This window comes from Lepidochelys kempii, chromosome 17 (assembly GCF_965140265.1).
Source record: "Lepidochelys kempii isolate rLepKem1 chromosome 17, rLepKem1.hap2, whole genome shotgun sequence".
NCBI lineage: Eukaryota > Metazoa > Chordata > Testudines > Cheloniidae > Lepidochelys > Lepidochelys kempii.
This window is the reverse complement of record NC_133272.1, coordinates 6,502,232-6,524,946: the sequence shown is the minus strand read 5'-3', so window position 1 is coordinate 6,524,946 and position 22,715 is coordinate 6,502,232. Positions and strand designations below refer to the sequence as shown.

The 22,715-nt window shown below is 40.0% G+C and overlaps 1 protein-coding gene across 16 annotated transcripts in view; it reads left to right on the top strand.

The window, feature by feature from the left end:
- Positions 1 to 22,715, top strand: part of BCAS3 (BCAS3 microtubule associated cell migration factor) — a 500,928-nt gene that overhangs the window by 136,717 nt on the left and 341,496 nt on the right. For all 16 annotated transcript variants that reach the window (XR_012155467.1, XR_012155469.1, XR_012155468.1 and 13 more), the window contains one exon: positions 6,738 to 6,871. Coding sequence is in view for 13 of the 16 variants with exons in the window: in XM_073315905.1 (XP_073172006.1) it covers positions 6,738 to 6,871 (134 nt within the window). In the remaining 3 variants the exon portion in view is untranslated. The remainder of the gene's footprint in view (positions 1 to 6,737; positions 6,872 to 22,715) is intronic.

Here is a 22,715-nt window from a genome sequence, read left to right as displayed (position 1 = left end):
CTTCAATCCCACCCTCTAGACCAACCCTCATCTATCAAACCCAGGCTGTGTGAGAGAGAGAGGAAGCTCCCAGATAAACATACAGCAGCGCCTAAACTCCTAATCACTCTAGGCTTCCGCTTCCAGGCCCTATAATTAGAAGTCCTTCTTTTCCTTGTATTCCCAGTTGACGCAAATGCTTTTTGTGGCTTGGCACCTCATTTAGGGCGTGGGTTTAGTTTATGGCCAGGCCAGAGTCTGGTTTAGTCTTCTGATACTGCATAAATAGCTCTTAAGCCACAGTCTACATCTGTACCAGTTTTTCCTTTTATGTATGTATTTTTTAAACTTTTTCCTGAAAGAAGTTTGTTTCCCAAAGAGTGTGCATGAAAAATAGGAAGTTGTAAATTAAGGCAAATGTATCTGTTAGCTAAAACAAAGATAAAGTACCTTTTTTTGTGTGTGTGTGTAGGATATCAGTTCCTTCTAAACTGAATTTTTTAATCTTTTCTGTGGATTTGAAAAACCACACAGTAAAACACAGTCATTAATTTAATTTAGCTGCTTCCTTCACGTTGTGGATAAGAAAATCAAAATGTTTGCAATGAGTTGCATATAAAGTAATATCTGGTTTACACACAAATTCTCACTGGGTTATGTGTATGCAAGAATTTGAATTGGTTTCAGATGTTATCTGCTAAACAGGGATTAATGCCATTTTGAAAAACAAGCAGGAAATCCTGGAGAATTATTCACTTTTCGTCTGTGATTCTTCATACAAAATACATCATAAGAGAATACATTTTTGGAATTAACTTATGACAGTGCTAACCTATATTTCCATCTGAACACAGTCTTTGAGAAGGTTATTGAAAGAGAAAACTGAATTTAAAATGGCCTGCATTTGAAAATGAAAGTAATCATTAAGATTCAAGTTAATCTATTTCTCTGTTGGGATCATTTCCACTATGCTGTTATGGAATTGCACAATGTACTTTTGTTGCAGGGAACTAGAGTGAGAAACTAAATAGTAGATCTGTGGTAATTGAAAACTGTAACTCCTTGCTGTGAAGTAAAGAGAGATGGAAAATACCACATACACACGTGCATGTGCGCACCAAAAAAAAAGCAAACATTCCAAACCTCAGTGATTTATTGTTTGAATAACAACAAGGAAGATATTTTAAAATGCTAATAGTCTTATAAAAATGTACTTTGTCTAGCATGTCTGTGGTATTGTGCCTGAGACCAGCACATTACTGGGGTTTAGACAAGCATTAAGTTGTATATCAAATGCAAATGTCGGCATTATGAATGTAATTTTTTCACCTCCTGAAAAAAGTTACTGATACAGCTATCACCTAATAATATGCATTTGCTCCATACAGTGACACACAGCAGAATTCTACATTAGATAAGCAAACTGCCAAATCAGATAGCCTCCATCTTTCCATTCTAAAGCAAACTCCTTTCCTTTCTTCCCACAAATGCTGTATTATTTTTCACTTCTTTACTCTTTCAGCAAGTACATAAAAAATTAAGGCAAGGAGAAAAACAGTGTAGGGAAAAAAATTAATTACACCGTATGGATCTGATTATAATTCCAGATATCAAAGCACATTTCACTGTGTAATTTATTCAAATACTACACATAACATTCAAAGAATGCACAGATAACACCTTCAGAGCACACCCTACATTCCTTTACAATGATTTTTAAAATGAGTTTCTGATGAATTCCTCTACAGGCAGATAGGGATTAGAGATTAGGATTAGACCTTTGTGAGAGAACTAGCCCAAATGAGAATTTTGGATCAGCATAAACTTTAATTGTTTTGTCATAAATGGAATTTATATTGATAACATGTAAAACCAATTCTTTGCATCAAAGTCAAAGGTTAGTGGTTATAAATCATCATTTTATACACAGTTGAGGACACAGATTGACTTCCTCAATTTTCTTGCTTTCATGCAAGGATGACAGTCTATTCTGGGCTAGTTAAATTCATTTCCATTGTATTGAGAAAATGTAAGAGGATGTATGAGCTCATGACAAAGTTGCAGACTAGGCCGTTGGCTATTTTTGGGAGCTATCTTAAGCCTATAACAGGTAGTGGTACCAAGAGTGGACACTGTGGCTATTTACCCCAGATAGAAGGCTGGAGGCAACCTTGCAACTCCTAATTTCTATTCTGAGGGATCATATGGCATGAGGTTGCAACAGTGATCTTTCAAGACAATCGTCATCCTGAGCAGGACTTTTTATATAGCTCTCAGATCAAAGCCTGTCCATCTTGACAAGGATTGGGCTGTGATGACTGTAACCAAAGTGTATGGACCATCTAACTGGCCCCCAGACTATGAAGGTGGTGATGTAAGGCAGAGTATGTAAGTGGGAGTAAGGGTCAAGACAAAACTCTCTTGGTCCACCACCAACCTCTGAAGCAAGCATCTCCCTTAGTTCCCTTGGACAGGCCACCCACGTGGGGAAGAAGTGAAGACTTTGGTCACTGGCTATGCTAGCCTGCCAGTTTGCTACTGTCTGAGAGACTCTAGCTGGCAGCAAGCTCTATGACCAAGCTACTTCATTCGCTGGTTCCAGTAACTGCAGTCACCATCCTGCAACATCTGAGAGAAAAATCACAAGACCATAAAGTAGAAAAAGAAGTTCAAACACCTTTTCTCTTCAGTATCTTATTTCCCCCTCTTACTTTGTTTTCTATTTTTAGTTATTTATTTTACAGAAAGATGTCTGTGTTGTTCTATTAGGGTGTGAATGAATGGATTCAGTGTGTGCATGCATGTGTGTAGTTTGAAAAGTCTACTTTGGAATTGGCACCAGTAATGATTCCCTAACCCCTAATTCTGCCATTGAATCATTCCAAGTGTTTCCTCAGTTAAGGGGTAGAGTTATCTGAAGCTGCTATAGTGTAATCTATTTGCAGTGGTGTTGTAGCCATGTTGGTTCCACGATAATGGAAAGACTAGGTAGGTGAGGCAGTATATTTTATTAAATGACCTTTATTGGTGGAAAGTACAAGCCTTCAAACTTCACAGAGCTCTTTAGATTTTAATTTTTCTGAGAGTTAATTTGAGAGCAGAGTGATTGTCTGATTTCACCCACATAGTTAGAGACTAACCAATTTATTTGAGCATAAGCTTTTGTGAGCTACAGCTCACTTCTTCGGATCCATTCTGTGGAAAGTACGGAAGATCTTTTTATACACACAAACCATGGAAAAAATGGGTATTTACCACTACAAAAGGTTTTCTCTCCCCCCACCCCACTCTCCTTCTGTACTTTCCACAGAATGCATCCGATGAAGTGAGCTGTAGCTCACGAAAGCTTATGCTCAAATAAATTGGTTAGTCTCTAAGGTGCCACAAGTACTCCTTTTCTTTTTGCGAATACAGACTAACACGGCTGTTACTCTGAAACCCACATAGTTGTTGCTAGGGTATTTGATGCATTGGATGAGAGACATATGATAGGCATCTGTAGGACCCATGAATCTTAAAAGGTGTGTTTGTGAGGGGTATTGATCATCATAGCCATGGAGATATGTCGGCAGGTTTTGCATCATAGTTGGTGCCGCTTTGAGTTGGTGTGTCCTGGTTTGTAGGAAGCTTGTTTTTGATGATGAGCTTGATGATGTTGGGGGGTTGTTTGAAGGCCAGAACAGGGGATTCAGGAAAGATTTCTTTCAGGATTTAGTCCTCATCAAATGTGGGTTGTAACTATTGGGTGAGACCCCATCTGGGTTCTAGTTTGGGGTGGTTTGTGACAACTAGGGGGAATGCAGTTGAAGGGTTTTGGGTTTTTTTACTGTATTGAAGCACGTATTTGCATGGCATTTTCCATGATGCAATCTACTTCTCTAGTGGAGTGTCCTTGTTTAGTGAAGGGAATTTTAAACATGCTTAGGTGTGTTTCCGACACTTTCTTTTTGGAGTAACTTCTGTGGTATCTGAGTACCTGGCTGTAGATAACATATTTTTGATGTGTCTGGGGTGATTGCTGGATCTGTGGAGGTAAATGTTGTGATCTGTGGGTTTCATGTATATAGCGGTTTGTTGGGTTTTCATTATTGAAGCTAATTATGATATCCAAGAAATTATTGCTAGTGTGGGAGTGTTTTAGACAGAGTTTGATGGATGTATGGTGGTTGTTGAAGTCGTGTGGAAATCTGTAGATCCAGTATCTTTAAAGTTATTTAAAAGGCACTTTAATGTGTCTATTAAAAACAGTTCAAGTAAACTGATTTCCATTTTAAACTTAGGTCTGTCTAGAGGATGAACATATCATTGATGCATTCTTCCAGAAATTCTTTCTCGAGGCGATGCATGTAGAAGTTGGCATATTGGAGAGGCATCCTAGTGCCCATGGCTGTTCCACTGGTTTGGACAAAGTGTTTGTTGTTAAATGTAAAATGGTTATGGATGAGGATGAAATGGATGAGTTGGGAATGTGTCTGGAGTGGAATCACGTCTCGTAATGTTCCCACTCATTTAGTTAGGGCAGCCTCCTACCAACACAGGGAACACTATTTATATCTAGATCATAACATTTTCTCCATGGAAGATGGTATTTATTATTGGGGTTCATACTTCACTAAAGGTAAATATGTCTTCTGCTTGTACAGAATAGAGTTAATGTAAATTGTGTGTTATCTCCACATGAAAGACTAGCTAACTTGCATTTGAGCAACTTTAACTATATTTCCTATCAACTTAATCTCTGCAAACCAAGGAAATTTTCAGTTAAGCCAATATTAACATGAAGACCAAACTCAAATGCCTTACCTTACAAAGAGAATAGCCAATAGATTCCTCAGCTTCACAACAAACTCTTTCATTTCCAACACTCAGAATCAGTTGATAGTGTGTCTGTTGGATAAGATCTTGCTGAAGGTAAGATTGTGCATTTGTGTATGATTTTTGAGGGATTGGATGCATGCACTGAGGGTGGTTTCCCTCTCTGTCACTGCCCAACAGTTACAGTGGACAAACCGAGGCAGAGACTGACAAGTATTTTGTCCGCCAGACATATCTTGGATCTCTGCAATTCTATTTCTTTAAGATGCTTATACAGTCTGAATTACCATGGTATCTGAATGCCTCACAACACCTGTGAGGTAGGGAATTATCCCCATTTTATAGAGGGAGAACCGAGGACTTGCGTAACTTGAAGTCCTGCAGGAAGCCTGTGGTAGAGCAGGGAGTTGAACCCAAGTCATCCTAATCCCAGGTTAGTTCCCTTATCGCGGGGGCCATCTTTCCTCTCAATTGAGGTATGATTAAGGGTCATACATTTCTTCTGTTTAACAGTAAATTTTTTAAGTGGCCTGTATCAGTGGTGTGATGATGGAGTGTGTGTGTGTGTGTGTGTATATATGAGAGGTTTTGAGTGTGAATATGACTGTTTAGCTACAGAGAGAAGTGGGGGTGAGAGAGAAATGTGGGGCCACATTTATATAAAGAATTTTAAATTATTTTCTCAGGGCAAGTCTATAATATTTCATCACAGGTAATACACTTGTCCTTTTGAACATTTTGGAGACTCCTGTTTAATCACTGAAATAGTAAGAGATTTCAGTTCTGCTTTAAGTGGAAAAACTCAACCTTAACTATGGTGTTGCTGCAAACACCTTTGTAATACATCATTCATCACATTTTCCAGTTATGCACTCACCATGAAATGTGTAAAATTCCTCTTTCAGTAGATACATTAAAGTGCCTTTTAAATAATTTTAAAGATATTCTATCTGTTAAAAAACTGTTCAAGTAAACTGGTTTCCACTTTAAACTTCTTTAAACCTCAGTCTCACTATAAGTGATAATTTATTACATTACTTTGATAAGCAAGATAATGCAGATTTACTGTAGAGGAGAATGAATGTCAGGTATTTCTTATACAGTCTTCTCAAGTTCCACCATAATGCAGCACTTTTATATAAGCAAAAAGCTCTCAGTTTTAGTATAAACAATTGCACTCTCATGGCAAGCTGACCTAAAATATGTGGTTGTAAATGTCCAAAAACTGGATTATGGACTGACATGTAGAGGGAGAAAAAAATAAATAGTATTTACAACTTACTATCATTCTACTGATATTCAGTCTAATTGAATAATTTCAGCAACGTACATTGGTGCCTGTTTTCTGCTAAGGTAACACTTAATATTTAACTTGCAAACTGTCTCTTATTTGCTAGCTTTTCATGCAGTAAATCAGACCGTTTCTGTGATACAGCTTTATGAGATAGAGGCTCTCTTTGAATAATTTTTGGGAGGGGCTATCTTTAGTTTATGTTTAATAGTGTTTTCACTTGCATGAAAGAAGGGAATTGTGTTGGAAACATCAATCTTCATTATATTGGCTGAGAGTAAATGTTTACATGTCCGAGTGAGAGCTATAGGGAGGTAAACTGCAGTTTGCAGTAACTTTGGCGCTTCATAGTGATCATGGGAGGTATTAACTTTCAGCGTGAGTGTCTTGACTTATAGTTAATTGACTGTACAGTTTAGTTCAACAATGTTACAGTTGTCTGATTTCTAATGAACTTCTGCTTAGAAATTAATTAAAACATTTGCATGAAATTAATCCCTTTAGAATGAAAAAATTTTCTCACACCATTTGTGTGTGTGTGTGTGTTGTCCAGAAAACAAAGTGAACGATGTGATCGATATTTTAGACCCCCATCCAAAACTTCTTTCTCTGCAGTGATTAATCCCTTGTGCCTTTTCTTTTCTTTACTCAGGGATGCTACTGGTCACTACTGACACGCTAGGCCATGATTTCCATGTTTTTCAAGTACTGACGCATCCTTGGTCGTCATCACAAAGTGCTGTACATCATTTGTATACACTTCACAGGGGAGAGACCGAAGCCAAAGTAAGTTAAAAATATTAACTAAAGACGTATCTCCAGATAGAACCCGTTAAACATTTTATGTATGTTGGCTATTTGAGTTTCATGTTGGTTTCAGCAAGGAAAGAGCCTTCCTTATGTTATAGCCACAAGAAGGGATAAGAGCACAGAGTTTAACCTGGACAATAAGACATTTTTGCTCTGTACAGTGAAGTGGTGTCAGATTTGGTCAGATATGCCATCACCTCCAAAGAGTCCAGATTGCAGTGGTTGCATTTGACCTTTCCTCATGTTGCATATTCAACATTTGTTTAATGCCTTTGAAGCAACTGTCGGTTTGCTATGTTTTGGTGGGAAAGGCTCAAGAAATGTAAGAGAAATTGTGGGGGAAAATCATCAGTGTTCCAGATTTGACATAATGCCATGCGTAAAGATAGGTGAATCTGAATGGGTTTGGATGAGACAACTTAAGAATAAAATAAACCTTAAAAAAGCTTAATGAAGTTTATTTCATTTCCTAATTTTAATTTTTTTTGCAGCCACTCTTGTAATGATACTGCTGGTTAGGATCACTCTAGTACATGCAGTACACTATGCCTGAGTCCTTGATAACAGGCACCACTGCACTATTCTCAGGGGATCCCCACCTTTCTAGCCCTGTGAACTATTGCAAAAACTATTTTAAACATGAAATGGGTTTATAACCCCCCTACCACAAATAGGAAATAAATGTCACACCTGCTAATACATGGACATCACTCACAGCATGGACTTGCAGGCAATACCTTTGTGGCCCTTGCACGGGAAGCTAGGATCAGAGTAGTACCACAGTTATTGTTACTTAGACAATTTTAGTTTCCTTGACTCTGTGCTTACTCTTGGCTTTTACTTCTCTTCCCTTCTCTCCTGGTAGAGGCTGGAAGCATTTAATGGTACCATAGCTATAGATGCACGTTACAATCAGAAGGTTTTACTCATCCAAAAGTTTTGGTGCCATTAGCTGAATTACGTTTCAGAGTAGCAGCCGTGTTAGTCTGTATCCGCAAAAAGAAAAGGAGGACTTGTGGCACCTTAGAGACTAGCCAATTTATTTGAGCATAAGCTTTCGTGAGCATCCGATGAAGTGAGCTGTAGCTCACAAAAGCTTATGCTCAAATAAATTGGTTAGTCTCTAAGGTGCCACAAGTCCTCCTTTTCTTTTAGCTGAATTAGGAATGTTAACTCAGGTACCTGATATGTTTAGTTTATCAGTACTAGCTGCCCCCAGAAAATTTAAAAAACCCTGGAGAATGGAATTCCAAACAACGTAGTGTTAAGAGTGTGCATCATCTATGTAGTGGCTGAGACACTTTTTACGCATGTCCTGGAAAATTATAATTGCTGAGATAGGTAACTGCTTCCAATGGGAGTATATAGCAAATGGGAAAAGTGAGAAGAAAGGATAGAGTGGTCTTAATTTTTAAAGGAGACTAGAAATTCCTTTGCCTTAATTTTTAGGTGCCCAAATTGAGACAATGTAAAGGGTCCTGATTTTTAGTGCTGTGCATCTGCCCTCTAAAAATTAAGTTTTTATCACAGGTTGGGCACCCAAAAATCAGGACATTGAAAATCACTAGTTACTTTGGAAAATGTAGAGCACCATAAATATACCACTCGAGGTCCCTTCCAATCCCTATAGTTTTATGATTCCATACCCTTCTTCTGTTTAGTTCATCTGTACAAAGCATACTTTTTATATTATAACTAAAAGTGGACTCTAAGCATGACAACTAAAAGTTTTTATAAGGAGTGTTTCATAGAAGCAATTTTTTTAGAAAATAAAATTAGAAGAACCCAACTGAAAGTCTTTTTTAGATGTATAAACAACAAACTCCAAGGCATATACCTTACATTTACATGTACATCCTATAATGTATTTAGTTCTTTGTGTATTTTTGTACTGAATTCATCAAAGAACTGTATAAGATGTTATAGTCAGCTTGCAAGACAAGTGTGTGGATCCAATTATTGTGAATAGAAATGATCTGTGGTCTCTGAGTTAGAATGATATTGTCAGCTGACAACAATTTTATTGTTAAAGGGCAGTGTAGTAAAACAAATATCACACATTTTTAGCAGTAAATCATGTGTGGTACATCCTTATGAGTACTTTATTAGCATATGTGCTAAGACGCTGATTTAAAATGTTTCAGAATCAATGGAATGTTTGAAAATTCTCCTTGTTTTAATTTTAATTCAGAGCGTGGGAGTGTTTCCCTTGGAGTGGGTGTAAAGTAGTCAAAGTCTAACCAGCAAGAGGCGTATTGGTGGGTTTTACAGCTCCCTAGATATTAAAACAGTCCAGCAACAATATCACACTGGCGCCTGTGATTGCTAAGACAATCCTATCATTTGAAACATGTACATGATTTGAATGTATATGTTCTAACTCTGGCTTTATGAGTAACATAGTAATTTCAGTTTTATGGTGAGAAAAGCATTGTGTGTTACTGTGCTCTAGTCTTTTGTTTGGTTAACTGCACATATGAATTGCATTTAACCTATAATAATTTTTGAGGCTGTTTGATTTGTAACCTGTAATTCAAATGCAGATATTTCAAGACACACATTAGAAACTACCATACTTACTTTCTTGAATATGATAGTATTTATACATTTATATATTTTTTTTCCTTCATGAATTAAAACTCGTTGTGAATCAGGGCCAGTGGTCTTAAAGGTCACCTTCTGTAGTGTAGCTATCAAATGTTCTAATTTGTGTTGATATATACCAGTGATTATCAAAGAGTATCAAACTTAGTTTAGTTTTTACTCATTGTAAGTTGGTTCAACTTCATCATATGCCTCTTTACTTAGTGTTTTTCATTTTTCTGCTTTTGTACCCCTATTCATAGCAGTATCATTTGTTTGTCTTTCTGTGATGCTGGTCAAGGTATTTACCCCGTCCCCAAGAAAACATCCTTGTACAACTGTAGTGAGCGAGTTGAACAGATTTCTCTAAATCTAATGCTGCTTTGTTGATCAGTTAGGGCATGTTCTTGCAAACGCTTGCTAGAGGGCACAGTGCTTACAACCTGGATTATATGATTTACTAAGGGTGGACAAATAGACTCATACACTGATATAGGAAATATGCATAAGGGCTCGTCTTAATATTCTAGAGAGATTTGAATCAGAATATCACTCAGTTTAAAATATTCGCTCTGGGATGACATCTTTCCCAGGGCGTCAGAACTCCTACTCCTTAACTCGACTCATCTATGATGGAGGAGGGGCAGCCCATTACACCCCCTCCTATCTCTTAAGGGAGCTGCCAAGAAGGCCTATTGATCCCATCCCTCATCTGTAGAAAGGGTCCAGGCTACATGTTCTATTTTTATTGAGGATAAAGAAGCAAACATTAACATTTAGTAGTTGCACTTTCTGAGCAGTTTGCCACAATCCCCAGATGTGTTGAGGATTATCTAAAAAATACAGTACCCCATTTCCTTTGTGTACCTACCAACCCCTGTGCCTGGAGGAAGTAAGTTGGGGCTTCAGTATACTTCCCCCAAAGAACCTGGAACCCTAGTTGTATCCAGTTTAGTCTCTAAGAGCAGACATCTGTCTGTCCTGATCCCTTAGGGTACGTCTATCCTGCAAAACAAGCAATTAAACATGACAGCAAGTCTCAGAGCCCAGGACAGCTGACCGGCTCATGAGACTTGTGCTGCAGGGCTAAAAATGGTAGTGTAGATGTTCCTGAGCCTGGGTTCTGAGGTCACCCCACTTTGTTGGGTTTCAGAGGCTGGGCTCCAGCCCAAGCAGAAACGTCTACACTGCTATTTTTAGTCCTGTAGCTTGAGCCCCAGAAGCCTGAGTCAGTTGATCTGGGCTCTGAGGCTTGCTGCTGCAGGATATTATTTCCAGTGTAGATGTACCCTTACTGTCTGATCCAAAGCCCATTAAAATCACTTAAGTGTCTTTCTAATAAAGCAACATCAGCTGTGCCCTAGCTTTGTGCCTTTATATGTTTAAAAAATATTAGGACATCCCATTTATTGTGCTAAATTTTCCAGAAAGGCAGCTGCGCTTTTGAACTCTGAACAAACATGAGAAATTTCAGCCCAGAAGGCAATTTTCACCCCCGAAATATATAACAGGCCTGAAAATGAGGTCTTACAAGGTTTGCTCCTTTTTTCATTCACTTCAGTGGGAGTGAGATGGAGCCCTGGGAATAAAATTGCTGCCCCAGCCATACCTGTCGTAGCAATTAAATGATACTATAATCAAAATGTTGAAAGTGAGAAATCATTCATTTGATTTTTATAAAAGGAACCTGAAGTTTTGGTTCAGTACAGAATGTTGTGGTTGCCTCTAGTTTGGATGGACTCTTAAGAGAAGTGAGCAACAATGACAGAGATTTTTCCCAGTTGAGTTTTGCCCTTTTTATCGGCATAGTCGCATTTGAAATTGTCTTCGTTTACCAGGAATCTGATGCATTGCCTGCACTACTGTACCTGGCCCTTCTTCCCTCACTTTTTGTTTATTCAGGTTAATCAGTTTTCGTTTCTAATGTGGGAGAGCTATATCATTTGTGTATATATTTATTTAACAATATTTTTTAAAGCTTTTTATTTTTTTTTAGCAAGGCAAAAAAGGAGCTCAGCCCATTTTTCCAAAAAGGAGGGGTAACCATCTTCAAACAATGAGTGTAACATAAACATTATACTTAACATTGGAAAAGAACCTGCTTCAGCCAGCTGATGAAGGTCTTTCTTCCCTCTGTGTCCGTGTACACGTTTGCATTCTCATTAAGGATTCCCATGTGGAGTTGTTAATCTTTACAAGTATAGTTTGGAGAAAAAGTTGCTTTAATTTTTTTCGTTGGAAGTTGTTACGAATTTTGGTAGAGGTACATTCAAATAAAAAGAACAGGAATACTTCTGTTTAAAAGAAAAAGTTTTCAGTTAAGTCAAAATCCAGAATTATCAATGTCTGACTGGAAGATGCCCTTTCTTAGTAATTTTATGAATAGTTCATTTGAGGTACATAGGCCTCTGGTCTTGCAAAGATTTATGAATGTATCTAACTTGAGATTACTCACGGGAATAAAATTACATATATGCATGTGTTTTTGCAGGATTTCAAAGCCTTTTGTTTCCTCTCTTGTGTTTGGATCACAGATATTTTTTCTGTTTTTTTTTTTTAAACTCTCTGTCATGTATTTTTTCAGTATATGAGAATTAAAATGAGATTTTGGCACAATAATTTGAAACATAAATGTGATTAATTATTAAGATTAGGTGACCAAGTCTGAATGAACTTGACCTTTTAACCAAAACTTGAATCAGGTTCAGAAAGTTTCATTGATATTCTTTTCATTTTCCCCACCGCCTCTGCACTTCCTGGCTTTGACCAGAACCAGCAGAGTCAGTATTAAAATCCTGTATTTAAAAATAGGACAACAACAGAAAAACCGAATTCCCCCACAAATAAAAAAACAAATAAAAATCAACAATAAACAACCCCAATGTCTGTTGCTGTGTTAATTGCAAAGATTAGGTTGGCCAAAAAAAAAGTATTTTCCAAGCTCAGCCCACATAACGTCCTCCCACATGAGATGCCACTCACAGCAGATTGTGTAGGGTTACCATATTTGAACATTCAAAAGAGAGGACACTCCACCGGGGGGTATTTTTGCTCGTGCCACCCCCGGCCCTGCCCCAACTCCACCCCTTCACCATCCCCATTCCAACCCCTTCTCCAAATCCCTGCCCCACCCTTGCCTCCTCCCCTGAGCGTGCTGCGTTCCCCCTCCTCCCTCCGAGCTGCACGAAACAGCTGTTTCGTGGCGCAAGCGCTGGGAGCTGGGGAAAAAAGCGGACACTCTCTCGAGTGATCAGCATTCACTTTCTTTCTTGAATTATCAACATTCACTCTCTTTCTTGAATGATCAACTCTTCTTCAGGGAAGCATAATAATGGCAAAATCCCGGAGTTTTTAGATATTTAAAAATTCCACCCGGATGGCGATTTAAGAACCAAAAAGCCGGAGATGTCTGGGAAAATATGGACATTTGGTAACCCTAAGATTGTGGGATGTTCGAAATATGGTTGTGTATGTTCTTCGAGCTCCTTGGGCTTAGCTACCCTTCAGTGGGGTCCAAACACACAGATGGGCTCTTTTAATCTCTCCTCCTTGCCTTCCCCGTGGTAAGGCTGTATGCCCTGCTAGGCTTCTTGAACTTGGCTCTGTCTTGTAGGGAGAGACTCAAATGTCCTGCTGGGCTTTGCTAGGCTTCTTGGGTTTGGCTCCTTCTTGATATAGAGGGGTACAGGTGGAAAGTAGTGGTATTTCCCAAATCCACCCAGTCTTGTTGCCAAAATGAGCTGTCACAGTAAATTGTTCAGATCTTCATAATGTGATCCTCCTCCTCCTTTCTTATGTGCTTTCAACAGTTAACGTGGTAACAATATTGATATCTCAAGTATTATCATTGGGCATTCAAGTTACACCAAGCAAGGTGAATGGGAAATGTAGGAAGAAGGGTGGTCTAGGAGAGGGCATTGGACTGGGGGATTTAAGAGACTTCAGTCCAGTTTCTGGCTCAGCTGCTGATTTCCGGTGTGAACTTGGCTTCTCCCTGAGGCCTTGTCTATGCAAGGGGTTTGTGCATAGCAAGCCGGGGTATAAATCAACAGTGTGCTGCTCACTAATTTCACCCCAGCTTGCTGTGCACTAACTCCATCATATAGACATGCCGTTACTGTATCCTGTGCCTTAATTTCTCATCCGTAAAATGGGGATAATACATCTGCACATCCCTGGGGAGTTGTGAAGATAGAATCCATTTAAGATTTGTGAGGTGCTCAGATACTGTGGTGACCCAGACCATATAAGTACCTAGATAGACAGACTAACAGATTAATACAGACTCACACGGCTGCTACTCTGCAACCTAGATAGCTTGGTCTCACCTTTCTGACCTATTGTTTCAGGTTCTGCAAACACATATAGAGCTTACTGTGTCAGTTACCTTCCGCTGAAATTTCTGAGGCTGTCTCAACAACTATAAGAGCAAGAGACTTATTTAAAAAAATAATAATTAAATCTTAGATCCTGGAAAACAAGTAGGCAGCAGGAATGAGGTGCCTGTATACTGTCACTGCAGACCATCTCAGTGTGAACCCTTGTTATTTATACTCTTGTTATATTTATATATGTTGCAGGATATAGTCAGTATTGAAAGGTCTCAGGAACTCTGTGCTCTCCGGAGTCTATTTGATTTCTGGATCAAAGAAGCATGGATACATTTTGGTTTTGACTAATCCTAGTCAAACCTCCAGCTGTTCTCGTTTACCCAATATGAATCAGTATTTACATAATACAACAGAACTTTTTACCCATATGCATTTTGGATTGTAGGAAATCAAGATGTAGTATGTTCTAAGATGAGCAGTTTTATTTGCTTGTAGATGAAAGTTAGCTTGTCTACCCATTCTGTTTGATCTTAAAGTGTAAACAGAAAAAAGGGCCTGAAAACAGCGTTATCTCAACCTAGAACAAATAAGTGTGGTGATAGCACTGGTGGGCTGGTGGCCAGGGTCCTGTGTAATCTTTCAGGCTGACGGATTTTTGCTTGTTCTTACTCACAAACTGCTGTTATAACTGACCTCAGTCAGTGTAGGTAAATAGAAAGAATGATAAAAACATACCACCTTGTGCTGCCAAGAGACATATTTGCCCTTGTACAGAGAATGCAAAAACGTCTTTTAAACATGATTTCAGAAAGTATGCTTAAGGTTAAGTCTCACTGTATCCAGACAGCCAATCATTTAAATATTTACAGACAGCTACCCCACATTTAGTATAAATCTCTCTCTCTTTTTTTTTCTAATATAGTTATAGTAATGTAGTCACAGATATTGAATCAGTCTGCTGAAGACAATATTTCTGGAAAATAATCTTGCCTGAGACCAGTCTTGAAATAGTAAAAATTGATTGAAAGTCGTTACTCATTCACTGATGAAACTTGCCAGTAGATAAAAGTGGTGGCAGTTGAATGGAAGGATCTGTGCTCCACTGCTTAACTAGACTGTGAAGGCAGGGCTCTAACCAGTGACCTTTGTGACTGTAGTTACATTTTGTTATGACTGCACTAACGACTCAGCCCAAAGAGAGGTATAGGGTAGTTTGCTGTGGGCTTGAGTTTGCCATCTTAACTCGCAGAGTTGAAATCAGTGGCATTCCTTGCAGAGCAAGGTGCCATTCAGGGCGAGGGTGGCAGAACTGGGCCCTGTGCATCTAATAAAAATGTTTTGTGGTGTCAGTGGTTTTATTTTTCTTTCATCTTCACTTGTTACTGTTCAAAGTCTTCCTTTAACTTTCTGGGAAAAAATACAGACCAGCATTTGCTAATTTTATACTGGCCCTGACTTCATCATTGCTGTGTCAATGCCTTCTTCACGCATAAAACAATGAAGCCCTTTGGTCATGTAGTTCAAACAATGGTGAACATTACTGTCTGAAGCATTACTGTCTGACAGTATTATGTATAGCATTTACCCCAATGTCTCTGAAACTGAGAACATCTGGAGAAGCCAATCGCTGAGGAAGTGAATTGCAGACATGACAGGTTAAATTCCTATTGAGATAATGCTGATCATGCTTTTCTGTTGTTTCACTTCACTATTCAGGTAGGAGACAATTCAGTAAAGTTTTTGTAGAACTTTTCTTACCAGTGCCAGCCTGATAAGTTATTAGTACAAGTAAAAGGCCTGAGACAGCACCAAGATCAGGTGTTTTGATAGCTTGTTTCTTGTAATTGTCATGAAAATATAATGTATGCAATGTTGGTCCCAGAGGTTAGAGAGACAAGGTGGGTGAGGTAATATCTTTTATTGGAGCAACTTCTGTTGGTGAGAGGAATAAGTTTTTGTGCTTACACAGAGCTCTTCTTCAGGATAAGATATTACCTCGCCCACCTTGTCCCCACCCCTGTGAAAATACAATATCAAACTGTGGACTCTAAGTTTAGTGTACTGAGTGTTGTGTTACACTGAGTATAGGTTCTACTGATTTTTAAATAAAAAAGATGATTTTAATATAGCTGTAAGTACTGTATGCACAGTTAGTACAGTATTAACTTTTAAAAGCCCTGGAGTATCTAGCCTGGACGTGAACTGTCAGTCTTTTCCAAGAGCAGTGGTAAACAAGGTCAGCCTCTGTCCATGTGATCATTTGTGTAATCAGCCTTCCCTCTTAACTGTCCTTTTTTTATCAACTGTTTTGAAAATAATCAGTTTTCCAGATGCTGCAGTCGACTCCCTTTTTGTTTTATTTCACGTTAGGCTTGTGACATTGTATATATTTAGTCTAGTTAAGACTGGATTTAAATTTCAGGGGAACAGTGGCAAGGGGGTTAACAAGGAATGGTGGCAAGAAAGTTACCCTAGTTCCTCGTTGCTGGACAAAAAGGAAAACCAAGCAGTATGTTTGTGTATGTCAGTTATGATGCCCCAGAATCCAATAATTCTTTATGGATTTTCAGAGACTCTGTTCATGTAGCATTACCCTCTGATCACTGCATTCTTGGAGGATTAGCTCTATAGGGCCACTGGCAAATCATATAATGTGATCAAATTCCAGATACTACAATATTCATACTGCCCCATAGTGTTTCTGAACCCAGAAGCAAGGTTTCTCCTTCAGATTTCAGGAGGTTGTGCAGTCACAATATACAAAAGAGATAAATAGATTGGGGAGAAGTAAAAAAGTGGCCTACAAGGGAGGGAATTGAAGAGAGATGGAGAAGGGAATAAGAATGGAGAGAAATGAAGGAAGGGGAGACAAAAATAGTTGGAAAGATGAAAAATGTTACAAGAAGATGGAATAGTGAGGGCAGGGGAAATAGTGTAATTAGAAAGGATCAGTGAAGCTAGAAAGAAGAGGATTCATTGTATAATACATGGTTATTCAAAGCTTTCTTTCATTATGTATCAGTTAAGAAACCATTTCATAGACTGTTGTATGCCCTTTCCTTTGCAAACACTGGATTATTTTCTCCCAGGAGCTGTTACAGTTTACCAGCATATTTGAAAGCATTGTTTAATTGACTCGGTTGGGAAAATAGTCTGCAGACACTTGAGTTTAAACCAAGAGGAGATATAGCTGTGCCATAAAGTGACTGATTGCTAAATGAATAGATGCTACTACAAATATTTAACTAGAGCAGAAATAATTATGTCAGAGCCAACTTTAGTACTTCAAGGTTTGATTTAGAGTTCCTTGGACCAAGGAATGGGAAGGATTCCATGGTCATAGAAGTCTTTTGTATTCTTTCTAAACCTAAAGACCGAGGAGTGTGAGCAGTAGTAGTTGGATAATGTATTTCATCATTACATCAGTACTGTGATACTGGTAAGAAGAGGCGATGGCAGTTAAGCCCAGACAGTAATGTAATCCTTCCAAGAGGTTACAGCCAGCAGCAGCACCTGTATGACACTTTACAGCACCTTTTGGGTTGAGAAAATAATGGTTTGGCTCTTAGAAGGTTCTGACACTTCAGCTGCTACCAGATGTGGAACAGTGGCCTCAAATAAGTATTCCAAGAGAAATCCTGAAACATTCTGACCAGGGAATTCTGTTTTTGAATCAGCAGTGTTCCAAAGGATGTGTGCAAGCTAGATATTCCATAAAACGAGCACAAGAGTTCCAGGGTGCATGCCCTGCATCAAGAATCAGAGACAACACTGGAGAACTGGATAGCCATATTTCATCAAGTGTTCTGCAGCTAATTCTGTGTTTAAACAGGAGATCAAATGAGCATTTATCTATCCAGCTATATGTATGCAGTCACCCTTTCAGCCATGACTTGCCCATTTTTGTAAAGGGACTGCTCAGTGCACAAGAAACACACTCCTCAGTACTGCAGGCAGGGAACATGCTTGTTCAGACACATAACAAAGTGTGGGGGAACACCCATGAACTAAACAAGTACTAAGGGAGGGGTGGAGCGTGGTGCCAACCCAAAATAATCTGAGAAACCCTGTTTAACCCCTTGATGATCACTTCACTACACCCATAGTGGCTACATTCCTTTGCCTTAAATAAAAGGCTTATGTGTTATTCATATAGAATCATAGAATATCAGGGTTGGAAGGGACCTCAGGAGGTCATCTAGTCCAACCCCCTGCTCAAAGCAGGACCAATTCCCCAACTAAATCATCCCAGCCAGGGCTTTGTCAAGCCTGACCTTAAAAACATCTAAGGAAGGAGATTCTACCACCTCCCTAGGTAATGCATTCCAGTGTTTCACCACCCTCCTAGTGAAGAAGTTTTTCCTAATATCCAACCTAAACCTCCCCCACTGCAACTTGAGACCATTAGTCCTTGTCCTGTCCTCTTCTACCACTGAGAATAGTCTAGAACCATCCTCTCTGGAACCACCTCTCAGGTAGTTGAAAGCAGCTATCAAATCCCCCCCTCATTCTTCTCTTCTGCAGACTAAACAATCCCAGTTCCCTCAGCCTCTCCTCATAAGTCATGTGTTCCAGACCCCTAATCATTTTTGTTGCCCTTCGCTGGACTCTCTCCAATTTATCCACATCCTTCTTGTAGTGTGGGGCCCAAAACTGGACAGAGTACTCCAGATGAGGCCTCACCAATGTCGAATAGAGGGGAACGATCACGTCCCTCGATCTGCTCGCTATGCCCCTACTCATATATCCCAAAATGCCATTGGCTTTCTTGGCAACAAGGGCACACTGCTGACTCATATCCAGCTTCTCGTCCACTGTCACCCCTAGGTCCTTTTCCGCAGAACTGCTGCCTAGCCATTCGGTCCCTAGTCTGTAGCTGTGCATTGGGTTCTTCCGTCCTAAGTGCAGGACCCTGCACTTATCCTTATTGAACCTCATCAGATTTCTTTTGGCCCAATCCTCCAATTTGTCTAGGTCCCTCTGTATCCTATCCGTGCCCTCCAGCGTATCTACCACTCCTCCCAGTTTAGTATCATCCGCAAATTTGCTGAGAGTGCAATCCACACCATCCTCCAGATCATTTATGAAGATATTGAACAAAACCGGCCCCAGGACCGACCCCTGGGGCACTCCACTTGACACCAGCTGCCAACTAGACATGGAGCCATTGATCACTACCCGTTGAGCCCGACAATCTAGCCAACTTTTTACCCACCTTATAGTGCATTCATCCAGCCCATACTTCTTTAACTTGCTGACAAGAATACTGTGGGAGACCGTGTCAAAAGCTTTGCTAAAGTCAAGAAACAATACATCCACTGCTTTCCCTTCATGCACAGAACCAGTAATCTCATCATAGAAGGCGATTAGATTAGTCAGGCATGACCTTCCCTTGGTGAATCCATGCTGACTATTCCTGATCACTTTCCTCTCATGTAAGTGCTTCAGGATTGATTCTTTGAGGACCTGCTCCATGATTTTTCCGGGGACTGAGGTGAGGCTGACTGGCCTGTAGTTCCCAGGATCCTCCTCCTTCCCTTTTTTAAAGATTGGCACTACATTAGCCTTTTTTCAGTCATCCGGGACTTCCCCCGTTCGCCACGAGTTTTCAAAGATAATAGGCAAAGGCTCTGCAATCACATCCGCCAACTCCTTTAGCACTCTCGGATGCAACTCGTCCGGCCCCATGGACTTGTGCACGTCCAGCTTTTCTAAATAGTCCCTAACCACCTCTTTCTCCACAGAGGGCTGGCCATCTACTCCCCATGGTGTGATGCCCAGCGCAGCAGTCTGGGAGCTGTCCTTGTTAGTGAAGACGGAGGCAAAAAAAGCATTGAGCACATTAGCTTTTTCCACATCCTCTGTCACTAGGTTGCCTCCCTCATTCAGTAAGGGGCCCACACTTTCCTTGGCTTTCTTCTTGTTGCCAACATACCTGAAGAAACCCTTCTTGTTACTCTTGATATCTCTCGCTAGATGCAGCTCCAGGTGCGATTTGGCCCTCCTGATTTCATTCCTACATGCCCGAGCAATATTTTTATACTCTTCCCTGGTCATATGTCCAACCTTCCACTTCTTGTGAGCTTCTTTTTTATGTTTAAGATCCGCTAGGATTTCACCGTTAAGCCAAGCTGGTTGCCTGCCATATTTACTATTCTTTCGACTCATCGGGATGGTTTGTCCCTGTAACCTCAACAGGAATTCCTTGAAATATAGCCAGCTCTCCTGGACTCCTTTCCCCTTCATGTTAGTCCCCCAGGGGATCCTACCCATACATTCCCTGAGGGAGTCGAAGTCTGCTTTCCTGAAGTCCAGGGTCCGTATCCTGCTGCTTACCTTTCTTCCCTGTGTCAGGATCCTGAACTCAACCAACTCATGGTCACTGCCTCCCAGATTCCAGTCCACTTTTGCTTCCCCCACTAATTCTTCCGTTTGTGAGCAGCAGGTCAAGAAAAGCTCCCCCCCCAACCCCCGTTGGCTCGTCTAGCACTTGCACCAGGAAATTGTCCCCTACGCTTTCCAAAAACTTCCTGGATTGTCTATGCACCGCTGTATTGCTTTTACAGCAGATATCAGGAAAATTAAAGTCACCCATGAGAACCAGGGCGTGCGATCTAGTAGCTTCTGCGAGTTGCCGGAAGAAAGCCTCATCCACCTCATCCCCCTGGTCCGGTGGTCTATAGCAGACTCCCACCACTACATCACTCTTGACCTACTCTATTGACCAGGGAGAAGGGTCCTTGTGCCCCCTACCCACTCCCAGTGATTTCTGTGGGAGTCGGGGATGTGTAAGGCATGCCACCGTGGTCCAAAGTGATTGAGAGTCCTAACTTCCCAGTCAACTAGACTGGGAAGAAATGGCATTAGGGCCAGAGGAAAGCCCTGGCATCCTCGCAAAGAGCCTTTAATTTGTAGTTTATACATTCTTAAAAAATCTTGGGTTTAAAGCTACCTGAACTAGCATGTACCAAAACCAAGGCATGTCCATTTCCTGTGTGTGTGAAGGAAATACATAGAATTTAAAAATATAGATGTGAATGTTGAATCTGATGCTGACCTTGTATTATGGAGTAAACCCCATGAGAGGTCTACTGTACTTTTTACTTTATTAACATAAAGCTGTAAACATTATAGAGAATGGTTGATCTTCAGTATCCAAACATTACATCATAATTAACAGCAAATGTAGAAATATATTATAAATACATGGAATAATAGTACATTAACCTAAAGAACAGCAATAAATTGCAACGCATAGCATAAACTTGCAAACCACTAATGGGGCACTGTGCAGTTTGTTTATACTATGAGCAATCAAGAACTCTGTGTAATGTACAGTAACAGTACAGTGGACAGCAGGCTCGACATGATAATTTAAACTTCTTTCACAGATACACACAACTGATTTTGGAAGCAATTGGGAATGAGATTACACTTGGTCCTAACAGCATCCTGATGTTATCCTGGTCCTTTCCTTTCATCCATTGCTTATTGAAAAGAAGCTGACTAAGGGTTCATTTAAATTGCACACAAAGATTTGTGATCTTGCTATGTGAAAAGAAGATATTTAACTAATGCCCACAAATGAAACTACAAACGTACCATGATTTAAACTCTTCCAATCTTCCAATGTGCTGCTGCTTGCCTTATATAAGGGGAACACAGACAATGCAGCTCTTGAAGTTGTCGGAAATGTGTCATATGCAGAAAACACCAATCTGGTATCCAAAATATTTGCCTTGGTCCCTGGAGAGTAGGCTCTCTGAATATATATTCTTTTTGAATCTTTGATAATTAATTTCTATCTCATTTGCGAGTAGCACTTCTTTGTTTATGGAGCTCCTCATAGTAAAGCAACGGCAGCTCTTTACTACCTGGCTTCTAAGTTTCCATCCTTTCCCACCATCACTCATCCCAGCTGGTCACTGCTGTGTCATTGTTTGAGATGGAAGGTAGAGGCCATTTGCACTTTATTTTAGATGGAGCATTTAGCCTGGTGCTACTGCAACCTCTTCTCCTTGAGAGCAGGCACATTTACAGGAGACTTTATAATTACTTCCTCATTTGTTTCCTGCATGCTGTCATGAGCTAGGATTTTGGCACTGCTTGGGTTGTTTTTTCCCCTGAATATAAAATGAGGAATGCATGCTGAAAACTAATTTAGTATGAAATTGTACATTTCTCTCTTGCTCAGTACAGTGATGTAAAGAGATTATGGTGAAATAAATTAAAACCGATACCAACGGGGGAGGGACTGAAGAGACGCATGCAAAGGGGAAAGTGTGTTTTTCAGGTGAGACTCAAATCAGTATCAGTTTGACGGAGAGATTCAGAAAGTATATTCTAGTTGGCAGAAGCTGCAGAGGAGAAGACTCTTCCACCAAGAGCATGAGACTAGAGCGAGGCAGGGGAGACACGTGTTGGATGCGTGGAGGCAGTGAACAGAAGAGGAGAGAGGAAGTTAATAGAGACTTTCTGAAACAATGAGGGGAGTTTTTATCTGAATCTTAAAAGGAATGGCAAGTGCATTGAAGGTGTTAAAGGTGGGATGATCTGCTCAGATGTCTGGCATGTAAAAGAGGGCAAAAAGAAAAGGAGTACTTGTGGCACCTTAGAGACTAACCAATTTATTTGAGCATGAGCTTTCGTGAGCTACAGCTCACTTCATCGGATGCATCGGAGCTGTAGCTCACGAAAGCTCTGCTCAAATAAATTGGTTAGTCTCTAAGGTGCCACAAGTACTCCTTTTCTTTTTGCGAATACAGACTAACACGGCTGTTACTCTGAAACATATAAGAGGGCAGGTATCCTTGTGCATATTGGAGACTGGAAAATTAGGTTTGGGGAGGCCATAGAAGGAGTGATTTGAAATATAGCCTCCCTCTGTAATTGAGTATGTTATTTTG